The sequence below is a fragment of the Acanthochromis polyacanthus genome, chromosome 1 (assembly GCF_021347895.1).
Source record: "Acanthochromis polyacanthus isolate Apoly-LR-REF ecotype Palm Island chromosome 1, KAUST_Apoly_ChrSc, whole genome shotgun sequence".
Lineage (NCBI taxonomy): Eukaryota > Metazoa > Chordata > Actinopteri > Pomacentridae > Acanthochromis > Acanthochromis polyacanthus.
In genome coordinates, this window is record NC_067113.1 from 12,813,786 (window position 1) to 12,838,785 (window position 25,000).

At 41.1% G+C, this 25,000-nt stretch overlaps 1 protein-coding gene across 1 annotated transcript in view; it reads left to right on the forward strand.

Moving 5' to 3' along the window:
- The first annotated feature begins 2,284 nt into the window (after positions 1 to 2,284).
- kiaa1109 (KIAA1109 ortholog) overlaps positions 2,285 to 25,000 on the forward strand; it is a 103,104-nt gene continuing 80,388 nt past the window's right edge. The window contains 12 exon segments of the mRNA XM_051941604.1: positions 2,285 to 2,440; positions 5,720 to 5,861; positions 8,413 to 8,529; positions 9,865 to 9,943; positions 10,045 to 10,109; positions 15,668 to 15,842; positions 16,797 to 16,878; positions 17,055 to 17,248; positions 19,733 to 19,812; positions 20,093 to 20,243; positions 23,181 to 23,337; positions 23,767 to 23,845. Coding sequence (XP_051797564.1) covers positions 5,756 to 5,861; positions 8,413 to 8,529; positions 9,865 to 9,943; positions 10,045 to 10,109; positions 15,668 to 15,842; positions 16,797 to 16,878; positions 17,055 to 17,248; positions 19,733 to 19,812; positions 20,093 to 20,243; positions 23,181 to 23,337; positions 23,767 to 23,845 — 1,285 coding nt within the window. The 5' untranslated portion in view covers positions 2,285 to 2,440; positions 5,720 to 5,755.

The window sequence follows — 25,000 nt, forward strand, 5'->3', positions numbered from 1 at the left end:
AGAGTTTATTCGACCAGAACCTTAAATTAAGATTTAAATAAAACATCTACATCAGCACAATGTTGAAGAAGCTGAATATAAAATGTTGATTTTGCTGACATGACTAGAATATGCATTAGACTTTCTGTTTCAATAGGATGGAGGAAACGAAAGAAAACTATTAGTAGGCTTCTCTTGTATAGACCTCTGACTCATAGCCAGCCAGCTATGACTACAGACAAATGACTGAAACATGAAACATACACACATAGAGTAGTCCCACAAGCACCATGTTTATCTACTAAAGAGGCTGAACCCATATCTTTTATTACCCTACTGGTCTGAGACCTTGTTTTACTGAGATTGACGGACAGGTCTCTTTTGAGAATGAGACTCAGTGTCTCACTGAGATTACCTCTATAAATAAAAGCTAAATAAAATTAAAAAAAAAAAAGGAAATCTGCAGCCACTCTGGATCATACAATAATTTAAAAAAATATCTCTGCATGTCACCTTGAAAAAAAATAGGATCGACATTGAATCCCTCTTGGCTTACGTAGAACGGAGCTCAATCTGCATTTGAAATGAGAGATAATCGGTTTGCTTTATTCTTTTAATTTAGCATTACCACAACTCACAGGCTAATCAGCTGAAATGAGTACACTCTTCTGCAGTATCACTTAACTGTCAAATCATTCAGTAATTCAAAATTGTGTCACATCTCAACAACTGTATTAGTTCTAGGTGACAAGTTGAGTTTTTTCTCTTGTAAGCAATTTAAACAATTCCTTTAAAAAGACTATATTAAAAATACAGCCCCCAAAGTGAAAACTCAAAGCAACAATTATGAATAAACCTAGGATTTCTAAACATGACTATAAAATAACCTGTGTACAACATACGATTATCAGCTATGAATCACTGAGTTGTGTCTATCTGCATGTCTGCATCATGGCTCAACAGCAGAAATGAGCTTCGCGAGAGTAATTTTTTCTTGAGGAAAAAAAAATGTGACCAATTAAAATGAGTTGAAACACAGCTGAAGTATAGAATGAACCCTAACAAACTTTCCTCCTAAAATGGCACGTCAAACAGTACGCTACGTGCACAATCAAGCTCTGTTAAACAAATGGGGAAGTGCTTGAGAGTGGAGCAGGGGTTATACAGGAAAATCTAAGTTTCTGTGACAGCTAGGACTGTTTATAGCATCAGACTTGATAGAGGATGTCCAAAAACACAAAGCCCTTGTTCTTTGGCACTAAACTACAAGAGAAAACCTTCCTAAAGAGTGTGAAAAGTAGCATGATGAATATTAACAGCGCACCCTTTGGTCAGATGAGAAAAAATACATTTGTTCGGCACCAAAAGGGTCCAACATGTTTGACATGAACCTGGCCATGACCCCCACAGTGAATGCACAGTCCTGACAGTGAAGCACGGATGTGAGTGTGTGATGACATGGGGCTGCATGAGTGAAAAAGGCTGTGGGAAGATTTATGGATGGCACCATTAATGCCTGAGGCTTATCAAAATACTGGCTGACAAGATGACTCCTAGCCTGCAGACTGCACACTGCCAAAATCACACAAGATTGTCTAAAGGTGGGGAAAGTAAAATCTAAGTAAGTGTTTTGTCTGACTTCAGTCCAGTGGAACATCTTTGGGGTGTCAGAATTGAGTCTGTCATTGAAAACAAAGGACAACGTATGGAGAATAGTAATAATACAAAAAAGAATTTAATTCTCAGTAATCAAAAGTGTACTGACTTTTGTTGCACTGAGTTACTATTGTGGCACCTGTATTTTACATGTAGTAAATCTCAACTGTTTGCTTTTAACAGCAACTGCCCTACTCCTATACTGAGAAAAATGCAATTACTGTAAGGTTTTACAGTATTAAATCATTTGAAATTTAAGTGATATGCCATTTGATGTACTTCTTTTATATTCTCTCTATACATTATTTTGTTTTCAAATGTATTTTGTGTGTGTTTATTTGTTTAATTCCCTAAGGCCCACCCTCTTTTTGTAGCCATGTTTGTAATGATGCTGTACTTTAAATAAACATGAAGACAAATGGCACACTTTATGTAACGTCTGAATTCTGTTGCCTCCTGCCGCGTGTTGAGCAGAACCAAGCCAATACAGCATCAAAACAGCACTGCTCAAATCCCACTGCTATGAAAACATTCACGCTAATAGGTCGAAAAAACTGCCTGTCAACTGTGTGCAGGCCTCACCCACACTCCCCTCTGATTGGCCAGTATCTGACCTGCTATTTTTTCTATTGGTCCATTTTCTGACTGCCTCAACAGAACAGGAAGAGATGTTAACTGGCTATCTGCCAGGTAAATATTAAACAAGAGGATGCTAGCTGTGCCAATGTCCGAGACGACAAAAGGGCCGCAACTCCCGAATAACCGGAGCAAAGATGAAACCACATGCTTTATTGAGGACGTTGAGGTATTTCACGACCATCTTCTGACTTGTTTTCACAGTTTGAAAATGGAGAAGTTACAGGGTGCGGCCTGCTGTCATTAGCTTGCTAGCTAACCTCAGTGCTAACGTTATGATGTTTAGCGGCTAGCTTAATAACTATTATCCACAAGCTAGAATGTCATCAGCTACGACACCGGCTGTCTGTACTGGACGGATCAGCTGCCCCTTGTAGTAATTTTACAATGCATAAAAACGAGACAGTTAGGCAACAGTTCGTCTTTGTTGCTAGTGCTGAGGATAATGCTCAGGAAATAACTCAAGATCTGGGATTAGCTAATGGTGTGGTTAGTTTCAGGTATGGCTCTGGAATCCTAGTTACAACCGAGGTCAAGTGAAATGTTAGTTTGCCAATCGATATACAACTGACCGCGTTGGACTTTGGCTTAACGTAGGGTTGTGTCTAGATAGAAAACTGATCGTTCTACCACTCCATCATGTAAACAAAGTTAAGAACAATCAGGTACCCTCGTTAAGATTCTGTTTGCTTGTCTCATGTCACACCCGTAGTCTTGTTAAGCAAGCTACAACACTCAGACATTTATTTGGATTAAATGTTTAAGCCTCTGCTCTATGTACACATGTATAGGTGTGTAATTAGTTGATTAAAAAAGGTCAGAATCAAGTTAATGGCCATATTTACAGTGCACTTTGGCGGGCTGAGCAGGGTTTGTTCGGTTAGTCAGTTTATGGACATCTACTCAGTTGTGCAACGTTGCTTTTAACAGGAATACTACTGAAACATCATTGTGTGCTTGTGCTTTGTTGTCAAGCATACTTGCACAATAGATTCAAGATATCCCTGCAAAACTGAAGATTTATTTGTTTTGAAATAAAAATGGGAGTGTGCCTGTGCAGATTCTGTCATCCAGGTCATGGTAATCCTTTGTGCTTAAGTACAAGAGAAATGGACTTCTTTTTGGCTCTTGAAAATTTTTCACCTCTCATTCAAGAGGTTTACTCAGTTATGACTTGAACAGTGAGGAGTTCCAGGTGTTGCATATGATAAGTAACACCTTGGTCTAGGGCTAGGCAATTTGGGTAAATTTCTTTTTGATTTTTCTGACATATATTCCATTTGTGATTGAGTTTTGGATATATTTTTGTAGTTAAGCTTGTTAAAATATTACCACATTAGATACCATTAAAAGTGTGACTGCCACACCAGTAGGATGCGATAAATATGTAAAACCACTGACGCAAGTATTACATCAAACAAACTGCTGCATCTGGGTTGTGTATAATCGAAATTATGGCCTTTACAATTTAATAATTGAATTGTTTGAAATCACAATTGTGATTTACAATCGATTAGTTATTCAGCCCTACCTGGGACCTCCCACTATCCAAGGTAGAGGTGAGTATACCTCTTGGATGAGAAGTTGAGTTGTCTTCTACTGAAGCAGTTGTGTAGCAATAGACAATATGTACAGCCTATATGTGCAACATCTATTTAAGTTTCACTGACGTGATAAAGGTTATCTAACGACTTGAAACAATTGTCCTCCTTGTTTTACTGAAGACAGTACTGATAAACCAAAACTGAAAACACTGAGATGACATATTATTGTAATGAGTCACTGACAACACTAATCTTTCTGAACTGGCAACATGATTTGAGCTCACATCTCATGGAGGTTAGTGCTCAAAACCTGCCTTACAGGAATATCTGTAATGCACTACATATAAACTGAATCACAGTTCTGTATTGCTTAAATGTCGCATTAAGATGAAGTAGTGGTGCTTGTGGATTGCAGAACTTCAAGAATTAAAGTTGGCCACCAAAATGAGCAGTTGCCTTCATCGTAAACGAATCCAACAGCCACAATCAGAATTAGATTCGCATCTGGTAGATAGTGTGTGTGTTAAATTCACTGTGAATTTAACACAGGTCTTTTGTTTGATTACAGAAAGTCAAATCTAAGAGGTGAACACATTTTGTTTCTTAAATGTAGGGTCTGTGAAAAGGACAATTTTACAAACACTGTTTTCTATAAGAGGACATGTGGAGTTTAGTTACATCTCAGTGGTTTTACAGCCAACAACATTTAGGGTGGATTAGGTGAGGATTTGGGTTTGTGTGAGTGTGTACAGTGCAGCTTTTGACTCATAAGCATGGGCTGACTGAGGTCTCGGCATACACTTGTAAACGCACACGCACGCACACACACACACACACACACACACACACACACACACACACACACACACACACACACACACACACACACACACACACACACACACACACAGTAGCACAATCACTGCACAAGCCTCCCTCCACACACAAACAATAATAATCCTTAGAGGCAAAGTTCACATCAGCAAATGCAGCCATTGTCTTCACGCCATGTGAAGTAAGTGCTCATATAGCTACTTATGGTTACACGTCATACATACTGATCATGTTCGTCCTGAGTTACTATACGACTGGATTTATGTCTTCAACAACAATATAAAAAGTGGAAAATACATTTTTATGTATACTAAGATAACCTATATATATTATAGATATGTAAGCACCATATGACCCCTGGTTTGAAAGAATTAATTATCCTTTAACCACATTTCCTCATTTAGCTAGACTGTTATATTCCTCTCTTAAAAAAATCTAATTTGCAAATGTATTCACCAATGTTTTTCAACGTAGTGTGAACGTGAACAGACTGTGAATATGACTCATCTCTTTCTGTGCAGTCTCTTTCTTAAACAAAAAATGATAAGATTTAAATTGATTCTTAATATGTGCATTTGTACAACATTGATCTTTTACAGTGGTGGCAGCATGTTGGGGAGACAGATATTGTTTAGTTTTATGTATGTTTTAAATCATTATTTACTCGTGTTTATTGATTTATGACTTAAATGCTTATTTTACATCGTTATATATTTTTCACCAAATTGTTATTTTTCATTTGTTGGAAAGCTTGGCTTAAAATTTTTTAAAGTTGGTTTCTTTTTACAATTTAAGAAAATTGATTATTTTCCAACTTATTTTATAGAATTGTCACATTTTAAAGTTAGTATGATCTGTTATTTAATTTAATTTATTCACTAACATTTTAATGGTACCCCCTGTGGTTTGATCTGCCACTATTATTAATTTCGAATTTTGTTACAGATAGTTTTCTTGTCCTGGAAAACTAACGCAGCACCTATTAATGTATACATTTTTTCTTATATATTCATAAAACGTTGTCTCTTTGTCTTTCTCTGCTGTGATGCACATGCTTTTTCTCCCTTAAGTTGTAGTTTTAGACATCTATCTGAGAGCCTGTAGCCATGGATGGGCATGTTGCCAAAAACAATGAAAGCACCTTCCCCAGCTTCGTGGACCTGGATGACTTTCTTAACAAGCACAACTCGAATTTCATCTGGCTCCTCGTTGGTAAGTAGTCTACATCTGCACTCTGAAAAATACACAGATCAATGGATATTTTCCTGGGAGTTTAAATAATCTTTCATATATCAAGTAAAAAACTGTTGGTGTGGCACCTGGTTATGTTTCATCTTGCTTCAATTTTATTTGTACAGTGTCAGTTTAGGACATTTCACATAACAGGGTCATGAAAAATATTATATGAGGGAAAACCCAATGATTCCCATTGATGAAACACTTTGCAACAGCGGGAAGATAAAAACTCTCTTTTTATTGGGAAGAAACCTCAGACAGAACAAGATTCAGGTACAGCTGGGAGTAGGAGAACAAAGAGTACAAATTATAGGAGAGAGAAGAAGCAAAGTCAATGGCATGCAACATTTGAAAAAAATGCATTGAGAATTAAAGAAAGGTGAATGAAGGAAAGGTAGTCATTGCATTATGGGATGTCACTTAGTGGCCTTGGCCTATAGCAGCATAACTTAACTGGTTGAAACCCAGTTCTGGGTCACCCTCACCATAAGCTTTATCAAAAACGAAAGTTTTTAGCTGTAAAGGTGTATGACTTGCTGTGACCTGACAGTCACATTATTTCCTTTGGTTTACACTGTTATGAGAAGATTTTACTGCTTTCATTTGTACTTGTAATTTATACAAATATTGACTTGGCAGAAGTAATGGTATTGCAGTCTGTCTAATTTGACTGTGATGAAGTTCTCTTCATTTGATCTAAAAGATGTTCTTTTACCTTCGTACTCATTGAAAGCACACTAAAAGATAGTTCATAATAATAGATTTAATTTATAATGTACTTTACATTTGAAAACAAATCTCAAAGTGCTACAAATACTAGACCCTCCAGAAAAACGCGGGTAAAAATCCTTGATTATGCAGGCTAAAATCCTTGATTATGCGAATAAATATGCGGGGTTTTTATGCCATTTTAAGTGGGGAAATTGCGGAAAGTTGTGAAATATGCAAAAATATGCGCGATTCACCTGCCGTCTGGCCGCGGAGGGATGTGTCCTCTAATCAGACACTGGGACTGCTGTGGGGTTACTGGACTGACAGCCTGTGCTCTGCTCGTTGAAAACAGTAACTGCAGAATGATCGGAGTTTTCCTGTCAGTCCCCAAAACGGCAGAAAAAGTCGCTAGATTTGTGGCTAGTCGCTTTTGACAAAAAAGTTGCTAGGACGTTTGGAAAGTTGCTAGATTTAGCGAGAAAGTCGATAAGTTGGCAACACTGGCTCCGCATCAGCTCATGCTTCTAGTGTGTGTGTGTGTGTGTGTGTGAGTGAATGTGCGAGCTGATGACATCAGGCCGGGCGTCACATAAAAACTCACTCACAACTCCATTTATATTGGTTCTAGTTTTCTCATTTTATGCGGAAATTGTGAAATCAAGCGGGACCCGCATATTTCTCTTTTTTTTGTGGAAATGTGAAATTCTTGAGGGAATTATGCGCTGTTTTGCGGGGATTATGCGGCCTTTTGGGAAATAATTGACCCCCGCATAATCAGCGGCATTTTGGTGATTAATGCGGGGATTCATGCGATCACATAATCGCATTTTTCTGGAGGGTCTAAAATACGTTAAGTATTAATTGTTAGTAATGACTCATTTGGCGATGAGGATAGACGTGATAAACTCTTAAAATCAAGTCCCTTTGACAAATGTCAAATAATGTAACATGTTTATTGGACTGAGCTGCAAGGAATAAAGCAGCATAAAACTGTAATATTGCACTATGTGTTCAAGATCTCATTTCAGGAATGATTTAATTAGTATTTGATTTTAATCATTTAGTCTCCCTCGCTGTGTCTGTACATTGTGATTTAATTCAGTTGCAGTTTGATAAATGATACTTTCCAATTATTGCTTAGTCCAGGTGCAGCTCTTTATAGACCAGCATTATTGGGCGACTGAGAAAATTAATCTGCTGCTTTCTTTGTGTCACAGCAGCACCTTGAACATTAAACAAAAATCTAACCGAGCCTTTAGTGCACAAGTGAAACAAGCTGTAAACCCAGATATGAAAGAATACAGTTAATTAATTCCACCTTACTTGCTTTGGTATTTTCCTTAACAAATAAAGACATTTTCAGGTGGAATTGGTGACAGGGTATGGCTGATAGTGCTGTACTGCTGCAGTCCTTTCTCTGTGCTGATGCGTCTTTGTCATGTCAGGTTAAGTAACATCTGGAATATTGTACTTAAAGGACCGATCATGATTTGTTGATCGAATAAAAATGCACTAATTCACATGTATAATTAAAGTCCGAAGTAGCAAAATCACCATTAGTGATTATATTTGAATATATAGACCTAATTTTACTGTTGTGGTAACGGACACTGTTGACGCATACAAACGTGGCTAACCATCGGACAACATTACAGTCATTTTGTATTGTATTTATTGCTGCATTTAAGTGTTTTTGTTGACAACGTTGCTGTTTCAGTTTGACAGTGATTGCAGGATTTTCAGTTAAAACTAGGTTTCAATTAACATGAAAATTAATTTTACCAACTGAGATCATGTTGTGTTTTTCCTCTTTCAGCCACCATTCTGTCCTGCGGATGGATCATTTATTTAACTTATTACAACTCACGCAACATTGGCCTCATCCTCACCCTCATCATTAACAGACTCTACAAGGATGGCTACATTCACATCGGTGGGTTCATCAGGAGCTCTGTCACGCAGTGATGAATAGCGAGGAGGAACGCTGCCAAAGCTTCGAGTTGAAGGCGCTAACTCAGTCTGCTGAATATTTCATGATGAGTCAGGTTCTCTCAGTGATTATCACCAGAGTCTGAACAGCAAAGTGCAACCAATAGCAGATTGAATTTCTGTACACCTATGGCACAAGATTTAATTTACAAAGTACCTTGGGGTCATATATGTAAATGTAACTCTGATGTTGTTTTTTAGCATGTGATTAGTTTCTTTCAAAAACATTCAATTTCTCTACTAAAGAGGAATTCTTGTCAGTTGCATCTGTTCTGTAATACAGGCCCAAACAGGACACGGCAAAAATTACACAACACGAAACGGAGAGATATATCATGTCACTGAACTGAGAAAATTCACAGCGGTATATGTTGACACAAACTTGCAGCTGTTAGATTGTGTAAATAGGAAGCACAAAACGATTGCAAAGGCAGCTTTAATTTTTTATGAGGAGGGCATGGCTTCGTTGCTGTCTATTTGCCAACATGTGTCATTACAAAGTGAGCAATCAGGCATGTGCCTGCTAATCTATTTTTAAAATTGTTTTCATTTTATGTGAGTTGATTGAAACAGATTGTTTTTCTTCCCTGGCCAGAGGTGGCATTTACAGAATAATTGTGAGGGCAAAGAACGTTGCACAAGGGTAAAACTCTTCATAACAAACAGCAGGATTTTAATTTCCCTTTACCAACAGTTCTGTAGTGTGTTCAGGGTTCGAAAACACCTAAAATTGTCCTTGCTGGGGCATAGTTAAGGAAAAATTCATGAATAAAGTGAATTTATGGGTTTCCTTCCACAAACATGAGGAAGCGTCAACTGGGATGATAATAAATGAACTACTCAGGTGCTGTCATTCTGTTGTCAAGAAACAATTGAAACTGAGAAAGACATGTTATGAGCCAAAGGAGATTAACAATGGAAAATTGCGTTAGTCTTCATATTTGTCTTTCTTGCTCAGTGACAGTCTCTGACCTACTTGTTGAATTAGATCCTAAGATAGTTTTCCTCTATAATATGAGTGAGACAGTGATTAAATATCCCAGCACTGCTCATTCTGTATTTTTTTATTTATTTATTTTTTACCAGAGCTCACATAGCCATATTAATTGCGTCTTTTGTTTACTATTTTAATTAGTTGGTTTGACTTGAAATAAAACAGCTGTGATCAAATCCAAACACTTGCTTTGGGGAAGTGTGATATTGTTTTCAGGTAGGAGAAGGAACACTAATATCATTGCTAAAATGTACCAACACTGTTTGTCTGACCCTTTCTACCCAGGCTCCTTCTCTTTCTCTGTGCTGTCGGGGAAAGTCATGTTTAGAGATGTCTACTACATCAACCAAGACATGTCTATCAGGTAGTCTGACCAGTGCTTCATTGTTTGCTTCTCCTCCATCTATCCCTGTATTGTCTTATCGCTTGCTTACTGATTGATTATTTTTCTCCTCTGTGTTACAGGATACAGGATGGCTTCCTCATATTTCGCTGGTGGAAAATGTATAATCCAAAACAGAAACAGCATGGTGAGTGATATTTGTGTCCAGTGGAGAGGAGTGTAGTTTATAGATCCTAAAGATTAATGCAGCTTTGATGAAAGTAGCAGCAAAAGTACATTTGTTAGTATTTTTAACATATGAGATGTGATCAAAATTCTAAGACTGCTTATTAAAATAAGTTGTAGCTGATTTATATTTGGCCACCGTTCCCCATTGAAATAGCCTCATTGTGCAGTGACACAGCGCTCCCAATGTTTCTGCAATGCTTGGAACACTCCCGAGAAGTCCTGTTATGTAAATATATCAGGAACCATCTGTGATGAGGGCTGAATCTCCTAAATTGTGTTGTTCAACTAGAATTTCATTTTGGGAAAGAAAAAGAAGTCCTGAGGAGCCAACAAACTTGTATGCAATGACAGTGCTGTGAGCTACACCACAGCGCATGGGAGCTCCCACATCCAGTCACAGCACAATTTGGGTCATTCGTGTTCAGTATTTTCCCTCAAAAACCTCAGTTCTCTTTCCTAGCATTCATTTCGATGTCTCACTATGGGATACGCCCCCTGCGTATGCCTCAGAAGCATTTCTCTCATTACGCCAATCCTGATTGGCTGGTGATCTCGACGCCTGCGTCAGGTGGCGCCACCTACCCACGTAGCATCGCTCAAACACCTCTTCTCGCTTCGTGTAGCGTATCTCAACCTTTAAGCGCTAGCTAGCTTAACTGTTCATAGATTGGAGCTAACCTGGCTATTGCTCCTTTGGCGAACGCTAGCTGCCAAATTTGCGACCCTCCAGACTGGAGAGTCGACAGTCTGACCACACCAAGGTAAAGCTTTTTACACGGTTTAGCCCACCAGCTACACCGTTTTGGTTAGTTAGCACACCAGCTAATGCCGTCCTTGGTTAATTAGCATACCAGCTAATTCACGGCGTCTCTTGTTCAGCAATCCAGCTAATCAGGATGGACGCCCATGCTCCTCACACCAAAGGTGATGGAGACTCCGGGGCTCGGCTCTATGCCTGTGGCAACAAAATTTCGAGCCACGACTCACACCAGGTCTGCTCGTTTTGCCTCGGGCTGCAACACGCCCAACAGGCTATCGAAGTCCCCGGTTCACGCAGACACTGCTCCCGTTTCACCATGAAGAGTCTTCGACGACGCCTAGCACGTCAAGCTAGCTTGTCGGACCAGGTTCCCTACTTGTCCGTGGGTGCCACACCGGTCACCAGCGAAGCCAAGGACGGGACTGCTGCGGATACTGGACTGCGCGTTAGCGCTAGCTGGGACTCCCAGCTAGAGCTGGGTCTCCTAGCCGCTCCGGCTCTGCTTATGGATGACGTGATGGAGTTGGATTATGAGGATGATGACGAGGATACCTCGGAGCTCCTCATATCCGAGGAGGATGAGTGCGAGGACGACGTCCTCATCTCCTCCGCTCAGTTTACCATATCTGGTGCTGTAGCTGCCCTCAGGGAGAAGTGGCCGATTCCCCCTCCACCAGCATGGATATGCAGTCCATGTGTAAACGCGCTGCATCCCGCCTGAACATTCCTTGGCCTTCAATAATAACAGAGACCACCAGATCCCGTTATAAAGGGGAAAAATTTCCCCAGGCTACGAGAATGGCAAAACAGCAACTTCCTGTTTTCCCTGAGCTGCTTGACGAAGTGTCCTCCTCATGGAAGAACTACCCGTTCAGCAGCAAAAGCCCGATACACGGAGCTTCCTCCCTGGATTGTGAGGGCATGGAGAAGCTTGGCATTCTCTGCATGCCAAGCATGGAGCCGTTAGTCGCCACGCACCTGCACCCACGGCTGACTACCTTCTCCAGGAACCCCACACTGCTGTCCAAAGCAGACCGCTTCCAGTCCGCAATGACGGAGCGAGCGTACAGGGCAGCAGCGCTGACTTTCAGGGCACTGAACGTCACATACCAAGTGGAGTTATGTGAAGAAATGACGACCAAGCCTGACACAGCAGTGTGGGACGAGATTACCATGATAACGGATATCTGTCTCCGCGTACAGCGCTGTGCGGTCCAAGCCATGGGAAAATCTCTAGGAGTGATGGTGTTGCAGGAAAGAGCCAGATGGCTCAACCTGATAAACTTATTGGACAGAGAGAAGGAGGACATTTTGGACATGCTGGTCATTCCAGAGCATCTTTGGCTCCGCTCTCGCCTCAATGCAGCAACGCTGCAAGGCGAAGGAGGACGAAGCTCTCCAGCTTTGCCTCCCTCGCAAAACCGAGCCCACTCAATCAATCAATCAATCAAACTTTATTTATATAGCACTTTTCATACAAACAGAGTTGCAACACAAAGTGCTTCACAGATTAAAAACAACTTCGGCCCCAGCCCCGCAACAGAGCTTTGCGCTGGCTGTGGCGCATCCTCCAGTCTCTCAGTTTAAAATCCTGAAATGGCCTAAAGCCCATCCTGCCCCTAGTGCTCCACCCAGACAGGAGTCGAGGACTGGCTGGCCCAGAAAGGCCCCCGCAATGGCAGCAGCTCCGCTGGTACAGACAGCGCAGACTGCCAGTCAGCAGGTCAGGAAGAAGAAGAGGGCAACCTGACGGCTTCCCCTCTTTTGACCGGTGCCTGTGCTGCCTGTTCCCGTTCACCAGCCCCACCGGTTCTCTTCCACAGTGTGCTACTCCGGGTTTCCAGGGCCCACGAGTCCCCGTCACTGCGTGCGCTGCCAGTGCGGCAACAACGCATCTCAGCAGAGGGGAAAAGAGACTTCGTTGTAAGGCCAGCAGGTTCTGCCCCTCATCTAAGTTACACAAGCTCACACCATTGTTCTTGTTTAATAAAAAGCTGTTCACTGCCGCATGCAGACCTTCGGTCAAGGGTGCAGTCACAATTAACATAAGAGGGCACAATAAGCAGTTCGGAGTGGGCTACATCCCAGCTCCGGGCCCAGAAGGGTACAGAATCTGTTAATGCACCAACATGCGAGGGCCGATGTGTGAGGGGCACCTGGATCAAAGATCTCCAGCGCTCTCACATAAACTATTTGGAGCTCTTAGCGGTGTTTCTCACGCTGAGACGTTTTCTCCCGTTTCTCAGTGGACATCATGTCCTGGTGAGAATGGACAATACGACAGTGACATATATCAACCGTCAGGGCGTCTGCGCCCCCGGCAATTGCGCACGCGGGCACGCAGACTGATTCTCTGGAGCAGCAAGCGTCTCCTGTCTCTGAGAGCCACCCACGTCCCGTGGGCACTGAACCGGGGGTCGGACCTGCTGTCCAGGGGTGCGCCGCTCTACGGGGAATGGGCACGACATTCAGCCATCGCAGAGCAGGTGTGGGCCCGCTTCGGCAGAGGCGTGGTGGATCTGTTTGCATCGAGAGACAATGCACAGTGTCCACTGTTTTTCTCAATATGCGATCCAAGTGCGCTGATGTGGGATTTGAAGGAAAGACAGCCAGCCAATATCCTTTGGTCTGCTGTTTTATGAAAGGGGCTCACAGGCTGCTTCCTGTTTCCAGGTCACTGGCCCCCCCATGGGACTTGGCAGTGGTTCTGAATGGACTCTCCGGGGCTCCATTTGAACCACTGGAGGAGGTTAGCTTGAAGCACCTGTCTCTGAAGACGGGGCTTCTGCTGGCATTGGCCTCTACCAAATGTGTGAGTGACATTTATGTACTCACTCACACGTGAGTACATTTATGCACTCCTCGTGCACTCAGTTTGCTCCTGGGTATGCCAGGGTGTCACTGAAACACCACCTTGCTTTCATGCCCAAGGTGGTTGGCTCATGCTCGCCCATTGTTCTTGCATTTTCTCCACCGCCATTTTCTTCTCCTGAAGAACAGCGGTTGCACATGCTGTGTCCAGTCCGTGCCTTGTGGATTTATATGGACAGGACAAGGGGGTTTCGGAAAAGTGACCAGCTCTTTGTGACTTGGGCTAGCCCCTACAGGGACAGGCCCATCACAAAACAGCGGCTCTCTCACTGGATTGTGGGAGCAATTGCCCTGGCCTATACGTCTCAGGACCTGCAAGTTCCTGCGGGCATGCAGGCTCCTATCTACACGTGACCTGGCTGCATCCTGGGCCCTTTATAAAGGGATCTCAATTCAGGAGTATTGTGCAGCAGCAAGCTGGTCTTCACCTCTCACTTTTGTCTGCTTTTGTAAGCTGGACATCTCTGCTCTCAGCCTGGCTCATACAGTACTGAGAACTGGACCCACTTAGAACAGAGGGCCGTTCTCTAAGTGCTGGTGGTTGACTTGAGATAATCATGTCTGGCAATATGGAAGTTTCCATATCCCATAGTGACACATCGAAATGAATGCTAGGAATGAGAACTATAGGTTACTTGTGTAACCCCGGTTCTCAGAGTAGCATGAGTGAGATGTCTCACCAGACAGCCCTTCTTGCTGGGCGAAGCAAGAAGAGGTGCTTATTTTGAGTGATGCTGCGTAGGACTGGACCCGCATATCCCAAATATTCGCTCGCTACAGCGGTATCCGGATATTAATTTTGGTATCCGAATATTCGGCTCATCCCGTCCTGTGATCACATAAACATATACACATGTCTGTGATCACCCCTTTCTCCCCCCAGACGAAAATATTCGGAGCTCGTCTCTTCCTTTCGTGTCGTGTTCGGCTCATCTCGGCTCCTCCATTCGTTTTTCTTAGCACCACCCAAATGGCTGGGTGGCTGCCGACTCTGACATCACGCTTCACTTCGTTGCATATACACAAGACAAGATGCTGAAGACCTCCGCAGTGTTGCCAACTTAGCGACTTTCTCGCTAAGTCTAGCGACTTTCCAAAACGTCCTAGCGACTTTTTTTTGTCAAAAGCGACTAGCGACAAATCTAGCGACTTTTTCTGCCGTTTTGGAGATTCTGACAGGAAAACTCGGATCATTCTGCAGTTACTGTTTTCAATGAGCAGCAGGTGCTGCTGTGAGAGCTTCTCCCCCTCCCAAAGCACAGGCTGTCAGTCCAGTAACTCTGCAGCAGTCCCAGTGTCTGATTAGAGGAGACATCAAGCCGCGGCCAGATGGCAGGTGCGCAAAGTCACTACAGATCCCATACAGACTTACGGAGCGGGATATAAATGAAAATGTTTCTTCACTGTCATACTAAAATAAACCACAGCATTTAGCCTCTAGTACAAAAACATATTTTGGGTGTTTTATGCTCACTTTTTGGTCTCTTCCACAACGTTATTCCTCTCACCTACAACGTTGATTACAATTACATGTAAACTGGGAAATATGCAAATTAGGCGATGACGTCATTTAGCTTCTTCTAGTGACTTTTAGGACAACCAACAGCTACTTTCCTTACTGAGGAGTTGGCAACACTGGACCTCTGCTGTTTGGGAATTCTTCAGTTTAACTGAAGGCAAAATTTGGACCCGGGAGACCATATAAACGGATCCGAATATTCGGGCCGTCTCCCCCACAAGCCCCGGTTATTCGGGATATTCGGGTCCAGCCCTAATAGTTTCACACCAGTCTGATTGTTGATTGAGCAGCAGCCTTTTCAATGAACCAGGTGTATAAGAAATCTTCAGCATGAATTTTGAGTTGTCTCTGCGTGTCTTGTTATCAGATCCCAAGGCAGAGACCAGGCTTTACGTGACAGTCAATGGATTTGAGTTTCATGTCTACAACCGGACCGACCTCTACGCCCGGTTGCAGGAGACCTTCGGACTGGAACCAACGCTCCTAACACCCAAAAAAGATGACGAGAAGGGAAGAGAGGACAGAAACGAGACCCTGGAAAGGTACCTCAAAGAACTCATCAAGTTGTTCTTTGTGTTCTGCATTAAGGTTGTTTTGGTAAAAATCAAAACTTCAGCATTGATTTGAAATTTGGAAAGCAGAAGTTAAAGTGAGTTTCTGATGATTTCTGAGGGGGTTAGCTCTCTGAACCCTATGAAGTTTCTGTGTCATTTATGATACTGTCACAGTTTTACTTCCTGTGGGCTCATTATTCACTTCAATATGAGGTCATTCACCTCTATAGTAGCAGAACAACATTGGCTAAAAGTAGAGTAAAAATGTGCTTTGTTCAGTCTGACAGTTATTATATCACCACAAGTGTGAGTTGCAGCAGAGTAACTTTTGGCTTCTCATTTGCATTAAGGATCACAGAATTTATGATTTTTTCCCCAGAACACGGCTAGTGCAAATGGTTTATTTTTGAATAAGATACATAGAGTACAGCCAGTTTGATAAATGATCACAAATCTACACTTAGGGGTCTAGAGGGTCAACTGTCTTTCTTTTGTAGCTTTCTTACTTTAAGTTCATATAGAAACATCACTTGGTGAATTGCTCATTTTAAGCTACAACAACATTACAATGTACAACATTATGTATTGACAAACTAAATTGAAAAAAATATCTTGACATTGTAAAATACTTGTAAATAAATAGTTTCTGAATTATGATTTTGCTGCAATCAAGGCACATATTATTTTATTTTCTTAGCAGCATGTGACCTCAGTTCTGCTGCACAGAAATGAGCATATTCAGAGGTGTGGTTGGGAATGCAAATCAGCTGCTGAAAAAGCTGCATAATCTCACTCTCTCTTCTCTCTGTTGTTAGTAAATGCATTAGGAGTGCAGATACAGAGCAGAGCTATTGTCATTTCCCTCTGACATCCAAATTAATTCTGCTGACTGCAAAGAAGTGCTACTGTCTTGAAACTTAATGTTGTCTGGTTTTCATACAGCGTGAACATCAAAGCAGAAAGTCAAGACCCTGCATCATCTTGGCGCTCCCTCATTCCTGTTATCAAAGTTAACATCAGCACTGTGAGTACTTGACAAATTCAGCAAAACTGTATATAGTTTTGTCGAAGAAAGAAATCAGAAGTCTAGTTTTGTGCACGATATACAGTTAAAAGAATTCAATTATTACTGTGTCAAGTGGAAAAAGTATCTTGAATGCCTCATTTCTTTGTGTTTCATGTACGGTTGCTGTTGAATAGGGTCGTTTGGCATTTGGGAACCACTACCTCCCCCAAACTCTGTGTCTGAACTTTGAAGATGCCTTCCTGACATATGCCACCAAACCTCCATCCAGCCACCTGGACCAATACATGCACATCGTCAAAGGGTCACTGGAGAATGTGCGCGTCATGCTGGTTCCCAGTCCTCGCTACCTTGGCATGCAAACTGACGAGTAAGTCAAACACACCTCCAAAAGGGGAAAAAATTACTTATTACTTATTAATTTAAATTTTGTCATAAAATCACCAATTTTCAAATGCAGGTAGAGCTTTTTATTAAATTCAAGGATGAAATTAATTTAAAAGTAAGACTAAAGAGAATAAATAATGTAAGAGATTGTGAAAGTGTAGTATTTTTTATTCCAAGCAATTTGAAACATGTAAACATCATTTTTCAACTTATGTCATTGCCAGTAATAAAACTACTTTCATTGGAGTGCTTTTAGAGCTAGCATTATTGCATGATGAAAGTTCAAAACAAATGTTATTGCAAGCATTTTTTAAGCCCACAATAGTGACTACAGAATATAGGATCATTATCCAAAGCTCCTTTTGAGTTTCTTCCTGTTTATCATGCAGTGTTGTGCTTGTTTGTACAAACCAGAAAATTTTAGTTAATTTGAAACCCAAGTACTTGTCCTTGCGTTTAGGAGAATGAACCTCCTTTACTTTACTGTTACCCTTTGATGCTCTTGGATATAGAACAAAGTGTAGGATCTATATATACACACACACACACACGCACATATATATACATACATACATACATACATATACACTGCTCAAAAAATTAAAGGAACACTTTCATAAAATTAACAACAGATGCACTAGAAGGGTAACAATGAGACAACCCGCAAAACAGGATTGGTTTTACACATGAAGGCCACTGACATTTTTTTCCTTCCTAATGTTTTATGACTGTTTTTCACTAGTTTTGCATTTGGCTAGGGTAAATGTCACTTCTGGTAGCATGAGGCGATACCTGGACCCTACAGAGGTTTCACAGACAGTCCAACTCCTCCAGGATGCCACATCAATAAGTGCCATTGCCAGAAGGTTTGCTGTGTCTCCCAGCACATTCTCAAGCGCATGGAGGAGATTCCAGGAGACAGGCAGTTAGTCTGGGAGAGCTTGACAGGGCTGTCGAAGGTCCTCAACCCATCAGCAGGACAGCTATCTGCTCCTTTGTGCAAGGAGGAAAAGGATGAGCACTGCTATAGCTCTACAAAATGACCTCCAGCAGACCACTGGTGTGAATGTTTCTGATCAAACAATCGGAAAGAGATGTAATGAGAGTGGTCTGAGGGCCCAGCGTCCTCTAGTGTCCGCTGTTCTGGCTGACTGGCACCGTGGAGCTCGGTTGACATTTGCCATAGAACACAGGAATTGGCAGGTCCACCACTGGTGCCCTGTGCTTTTCACAGATGAGAGCAGGTTCACCCTGAGAGCATGTGACAGACATGAAAGGGTCTGGAGAAGCCGTGGAGAATGTTATGCTGCCTGTAACATTGTTCAGCATGACTGGTTTGGTGGTGGGTCAGTGATGGTGTGGGGAGGCATATCCATGGAGGGACACACAGACCTCTACAGGCTGGACAATGGCATTCTGACTGCCTTTAGGTATCAGGATGAAATCCTTTGACCCATTGTCAGACCCTACATTGGTGCAGTGGTCCTGGATTCCTTCTGGTGCACGACAATACCCAGTCTTATGTGGTAAGAGAACTTATGCAGTTCCTGGAGGATGAAGGAACTGATACCATTAGCTGGCCCCCATGCTCACCTGACCTGAATCCAATAGAACACCTTTGGAACATTATGTTTTGTTCCATCCGACACCATCAGGTTGCTCCTCAGACTGTCCAGGAGCTCAGCGATGTCCTGGTCCAGTTCTGGGAGGAGATACCCCAGGACACCATCTGTTGTCTCATTCAGAGCTTGTCCCGGCATCGTCAGTCATGCATACAAGCACAAGGAGGCCATAAAACTACTGAACACCATTTTGAGTTGCTGCCAAGGAGTTTCAGCAAGATGGACTAGCCTGCCACATCAGTTTTTCACTTTGATTTTGGGGTGTCTTGAATTTAGGCCTCCTGGGGGGTTGATAATTTTCATTCCCATCAAACAATGTGGCATTTTTCATTCCTAACACATTATCCAGTCCATATCAATGCTAATATCCAGTTTGTTTTTCCCCCGTATTGAAATATGATGTATTTTCAAAGTGTTCCTTTAATTTTTTTCAGCAGTGTATATACACACATATATGTGAATATTCAGATCTCAAAATTAATATCCGGATGCCACCGTCACGACCGGATATTTGGATATTCGGGTCCAGCCCTAATTATTTCAACCTCCAGCAGTCCTTGACGTATGTTTCAGCTTTATTGGAATGTCCACTGAGATGGAGCCGAGATATGTGAAGAGTGCCTTCATGCCAGAATGAGGCTTCACTGCCCGCTGAATCTTTAATTTGTGCTTTGGTAAACTTTAGGTGTAGCTGAAGAATACATTCAGACATTTATTGATTGCATTCACTTCTGTCAGAGTTCCTACTTTACCTGCTTTGGCTTAGCTGAAAAGAGCTACAGAGTTCCTAACCTTAGAATCTGTACTTTGCTTCTAAAATGCCTCCTTGTGACCTCTTCCTCTAGACCCCCCAGGCTGATGGGTGAAGGCTTTGTGGTGATGCAGTCCAATGATGTTGACATCTATTATTATCAGGATGAGCCCGGTATGTTCATGCATGCACACATACTCTCTGATAGTGCCCAACAAAATAAATGCAGTAGGAAATATTCTTTTTTTTTCTGGAAACATCCTGCATACCTAATTGCTAGCAGAAACACCAAAGATGCTGACTTGACGACAAAGGAGGAGTCAGCACTAAATGCACAGCATGCTGTCTGTTGTTATGGGGTTCAAGATTGTTTTTCAAGGCTTTTTGTACTGTTGTGTGTTATTGTTTAGTAGCTATTTTTGGCATCTAGGATTTGACATCTGTGTGTGTGCAGGTCTGGTCCCTGTGGAGCAGGAGAGTGGGCAGGAGTCAGAGACGTGCAGTGAGGGCGAAAAACTCCAGGACCTGCCTCCATGTTGGGGTCTGGACATTGTTTGTGGAAAAGGAACTGACTTTAACTATGGACCCTGGGCAGATCGCCAGAGGTGTGTAAAGAGATATAAATACCTTTCTGTAAGTTTAAAAAAAAAAAGAAGCTTTTTAAGGGATGCTACGTTTCATTGCAGTACCACAAGTAATCACTGGGAAAATTGTCAGTGAGGCTAAGTAGCATTTACCTGTCGTGATACATTAATTTTCAATACACCTTGTTTAAAATGCTACCTCAGATTACTCAACAAACTGGCATCATATGACCACAAACGGCTATCATTTCTGTAGCCCTACAGCTGAGGTTGTTCAGCGTTGTTGCCTCAATTGGCAATTGTCCATTTACATATATTGGATTCAATTCAGGCTGAAGCATTTACAGGCTGTATTTGAGAAGCTGAAATTTCCAGCAAGAATGAGTAAAAGAAGTATAATCTGCCTATAGCATTCATATTTGCAGCCTCTCGAATATGGAAGCAAATCAGACTCATCAGATTCAGAATTTTAAAAGCTGCTGAATTTCTTACTTTGAATTTTTTTGCATCAAAATTATATATGTGAATTTTTTATGCCTGCATTTAGCTCACCAAATTTGTAAAAACCAGTTAAAAATTCAATGTCTTCAAAATTCGGCATCAAAAAAATTCAGTGTACAAAATTTGCTGTCAAAAAATTCAGTGTTCAAAATTCGCCGTCAGAAAATTTGCTGTTCACATCTGGGGGACTTAGACATAAATAATCGATCCTGGCCAAAATCAAACAGCCAGCCCAGCCAATCAAGTGACGCTCCTCTGGTCATGTGACAGGGACAGTTGACCTCACAAGACTGGGGTAACCATGACTACCGGTGTGAACGAGAGCACTTCGTGAGTGTATTAATCCTTTGTGTCCTCTATGCGTGTTTGTTTTTGTGAAAGTCAGTAACCTGTAATGCATGACATGTTTCCAAAGAACAAGATTTATAATATACGGGAGGAGCTTTTAATGACAAAATTCAAAGCTATCATTGCACACTAACTCCTGATATAGCACGCAGTGATAGAATGGTCCGCTATGAACAGAGCAGTGTACGGCAGTTTATTTCAAGCTATTCATTCACAGCTGGAATTACTCTGACTACACAGTTTAAAACCTTCCAAGATCAAGTCTAATTTAAAATGAAACAAACCAAAAACATTAACTTGAGCAGAAAACACACATAATAAACAAAGTGTTCTGTAGACTAATTAAGTTTGCTAGGTTACCAGTTTCTTTACACTGCTCTGTGATTTAACAGGATTTTAAATCACACTTCTGCCCATTTGTGTGTTTATAAAATTGTTACTCAACTACCCAGCTGCAGAATGTGCTGTCAGTGTGACCTTATTACGGTACTAGCGGAGCTAGCACTGTACTAACGCAGCTAGCGCTGTACTAACGTGGCTAGCGCAGCTAGCGCTGTATTAGCGCTGTACTAACATGGCTACCTCAGCTAGCGCGGCGAGCAGCATGTCCTTAAAAGCTCCTCGCGTATATTATAAATCTTGTTTTTTGGAAACATGTCATGCTTTACAGGTTACTGACTTTCACAAAAACAAACCACATAGAGGACGCATAAAGGATTAATACACTCACTGAAGCGCCGTTGTTCACACCGGTAGCCATGGTTACCCCGGTCTTGTGAGGTCAACTGTACATGTCACATGACCAGAGGAGCATCACTTGATTGGCTGGGTGTTTGTTCGATTTTGGCCAGGATCGATTATTTATGTCTAAGTCCCCTAGATGTGAACAGCAAATTTTTTGACGGCGAATTTTGAATACTGAATTTTTTGACGGCGAATTTTGTACACATTTAATTTTTTTGATGGCGAACTTAATGACTGAATTTTTAACTGGTTTTTAGCATATTGATGAGCGAAATGCAGGCATAAAAAATTCACATATATAATTTTGCTGCACAAAAAAAAAATCAAAGTAAGAAATTCAGCAGCTTTTAAAATTCTGAATCTGATGAGTCTGATTTGCTTCCATACTCGAAGTGCCAAAGGTCTACTGAGAGAAAGCTTTGGAAAGCTGGCCAATCAAAACAGAATATTCATGGGGAGAGGAGTCTTAAATAGACAGAAGCTCAAATGAGGAGTAGTAAGGAGCTCACTGAAAATGTGAATCCTGCAGAGTCTGAACATAAATATATAAATCCACATATGTCCACACAAAGACCCAAATATATACAAAATGGCACTGGCATAGAAAATGTTTTGTAACTCTAGCCAATTGACTTGCAGTGGTAAAATGTATAAGTGGCACTAACTTAGAAAAAAAATAGCACAATTCCTTTATCCCTTGCTTTTATTATCCTTTTTGGGTGTTTCCCCTGACCTTTAGTATGTTATAACTCTTTTTGGTGCATGTAAAGGCTCTGCAAATGTACAAAGCCCAAAGTCAACACCAAAGGAAGTTACTGTCTACCTCAGAAACACTGTTGCTTACCTGTCTGAGAATGTTTAGTTTTAAGTCCAGACTTCTCTTCTGTTAGATTTCTATGTCACTGTGTAACACATTTGTATCACGCCTACCTAGTGACTAATTTTACATGGATTCAGAAAAAGAAAGAACAGCTGCCTTGCCATCCATCACTGCTAGACCTGCTTTTGCAAGGGCTACATCCCTCTGCCTATACTCCATAGATCTGTAGTTGTGGCACATTGTCAGACCAGTTGTCCAAGCAGAGCAGACCTTGTTTTTCGGGAGAGGTACCTAAGAGGGAGCTACAACTGAATGACAGAGGGCAACATGAGGTGCTGCAGAAATGTACAGTATTAGAAAAGTAATATTTGTTTTTTTCAACATCAAAGAATTTAAGCATATTCTACTTTACCCGAAAAATATAACCTGTAAATGTGCATAATATGAGCTCTTTATACAGCACATCAACAAAGATGTAGATGTGATGAGCTCAAATTTTAGGGATTTGTATTTGGGCTTTACAGATGGGATCTTGTATTTCATAGGGACTGTCTGTGGAAGTTCTTTCTGCCTGCTGACTACCAGGCCATGAAGGTGACCGAGGTTGCTCAGCCAGGAAAACCCAGGCAGATCCAGGCCTTCGAGCTCCGCATGAACATTATTGCTGACGCCACCATTGATCTGCTTTTCACCAAAAACAGGGTGACTCTTCCGTTCTCTCCTGTGTGCTTCCCCCCTCCCTTTTTTTCTTGCCACCCTCTTTGATCTTTCTTCCTCTCCCTGCTGCTCCATTCGTCTTTGTTTTTATTCCTCACCATGTTTTAGCTATTGATATTGGTTCATGTTTTATGCTTTTTCAAATTTTCTTCCTGGAGCAGTGCAGGGATTTTCAGAAAGCTAAGTATGTGAAGTGCATACTAAATAACAACATTAATGCATGTTGAATGAAAACAAAAATTGCTTGAGTCAGAGAAGGTTGTCATTTTATTACCACTTTTGAATATGTTTTTGTTCAGATTAGGTGACTTTCTTTTATTTTTAGGCTGTAAAGCACTCTAATAATTTGACAACGCGTATGATATTTCTGTTTGCTTTCTCTCCCCTCTGTTCTGTCTTCATCTCTGTTACTAGGAAACCAATGCCATCCATGTGAATGTAGGTGCAGGCTCTTACCTGGAAGTCAACATCCCCATGACTGTGGGAGAGAATGGTAAGTGTGTGTTTCACGGAAAGAAGACCAGTAGACCAAAAAGTCAGTTTTCAGATCACCAAATGTCACCGTGACTCAAGGTCAAATCTTGCACACAACAGTTTTCCCATCATCTGTTGCACTGACTAATGACTGACCTGCACCAATGATAAGCAATTTTATCCAAAGTCAGAGTGAACAGATACTTGAGGATGTCAAAAAGTGGTCATTTAACTGTACACTGACAGATTCTTCTGACTGGTATTAGCAGAATTTTGTGGATTTTTTTCTTATTTGACACGAACATTTTTTAAGCCATACAGTATACCACCAACCATGGTTCTCATATTGCTACATTCAAGACAATCTCCCCTGAATGATTGTGAAAAGATATCTCGACTGGCAGTATTCTATGATGAGATCCATGTAAAATAATAATAATAATAATAATAATAATAATAATTTAATTAAAATAGTAAAAAAATTCTATAACAAACATAATCTAAAAAATATACACATATTTTCATATGAAATATTATCTGGATAGCAAACTCTTTTGCAGTTTCTTGTCATCAGTCTTTTTATAAATTTTTCATCATATTGCTAATTGCTATTACCAATGTTCAGTTCGTCAGTGCTAGTAAGAAATTCTCTTAATGATTTTAATTTTTAAATTTGTTTTTATTTATGAGTATGCTCCTGATATATGGAAAAAAGTATCAGTATTCGTGTCATTTTAAAGCAAAAAATTTAATATTCATAATCACTATTTTGCACCCAGTAACTAGAATGGAAATTTACGCATATAGATCTGAATCCCAGCACGACCATGATCAGTGCTACACTAGTGAAGTATTAATCAGTTTTAAGCTCAGAGTAGGTGGAGTCAAATTCAACATCAAAGCAGTTGTAAATACCTATGGCCAAGACTATTAAGAATATGAACTTAATACTGACCATCTTTGGCCATCAAACTAATGGCTACATTTGTTTTGACAAAAAAAAAAAAAACATTTGCCATTTACATTTTATATACACGTTCAGTTTTCCCCTGCAACATCAGAACTATTTACTGTTTGTAGCTTGCAGAAATGATATTTTTTTTACATTTAGACATAAGATTTGCTCCCTGAAGCTGTTTCAATGTTGTATTAATGAGTGGCATGTAATCCCACA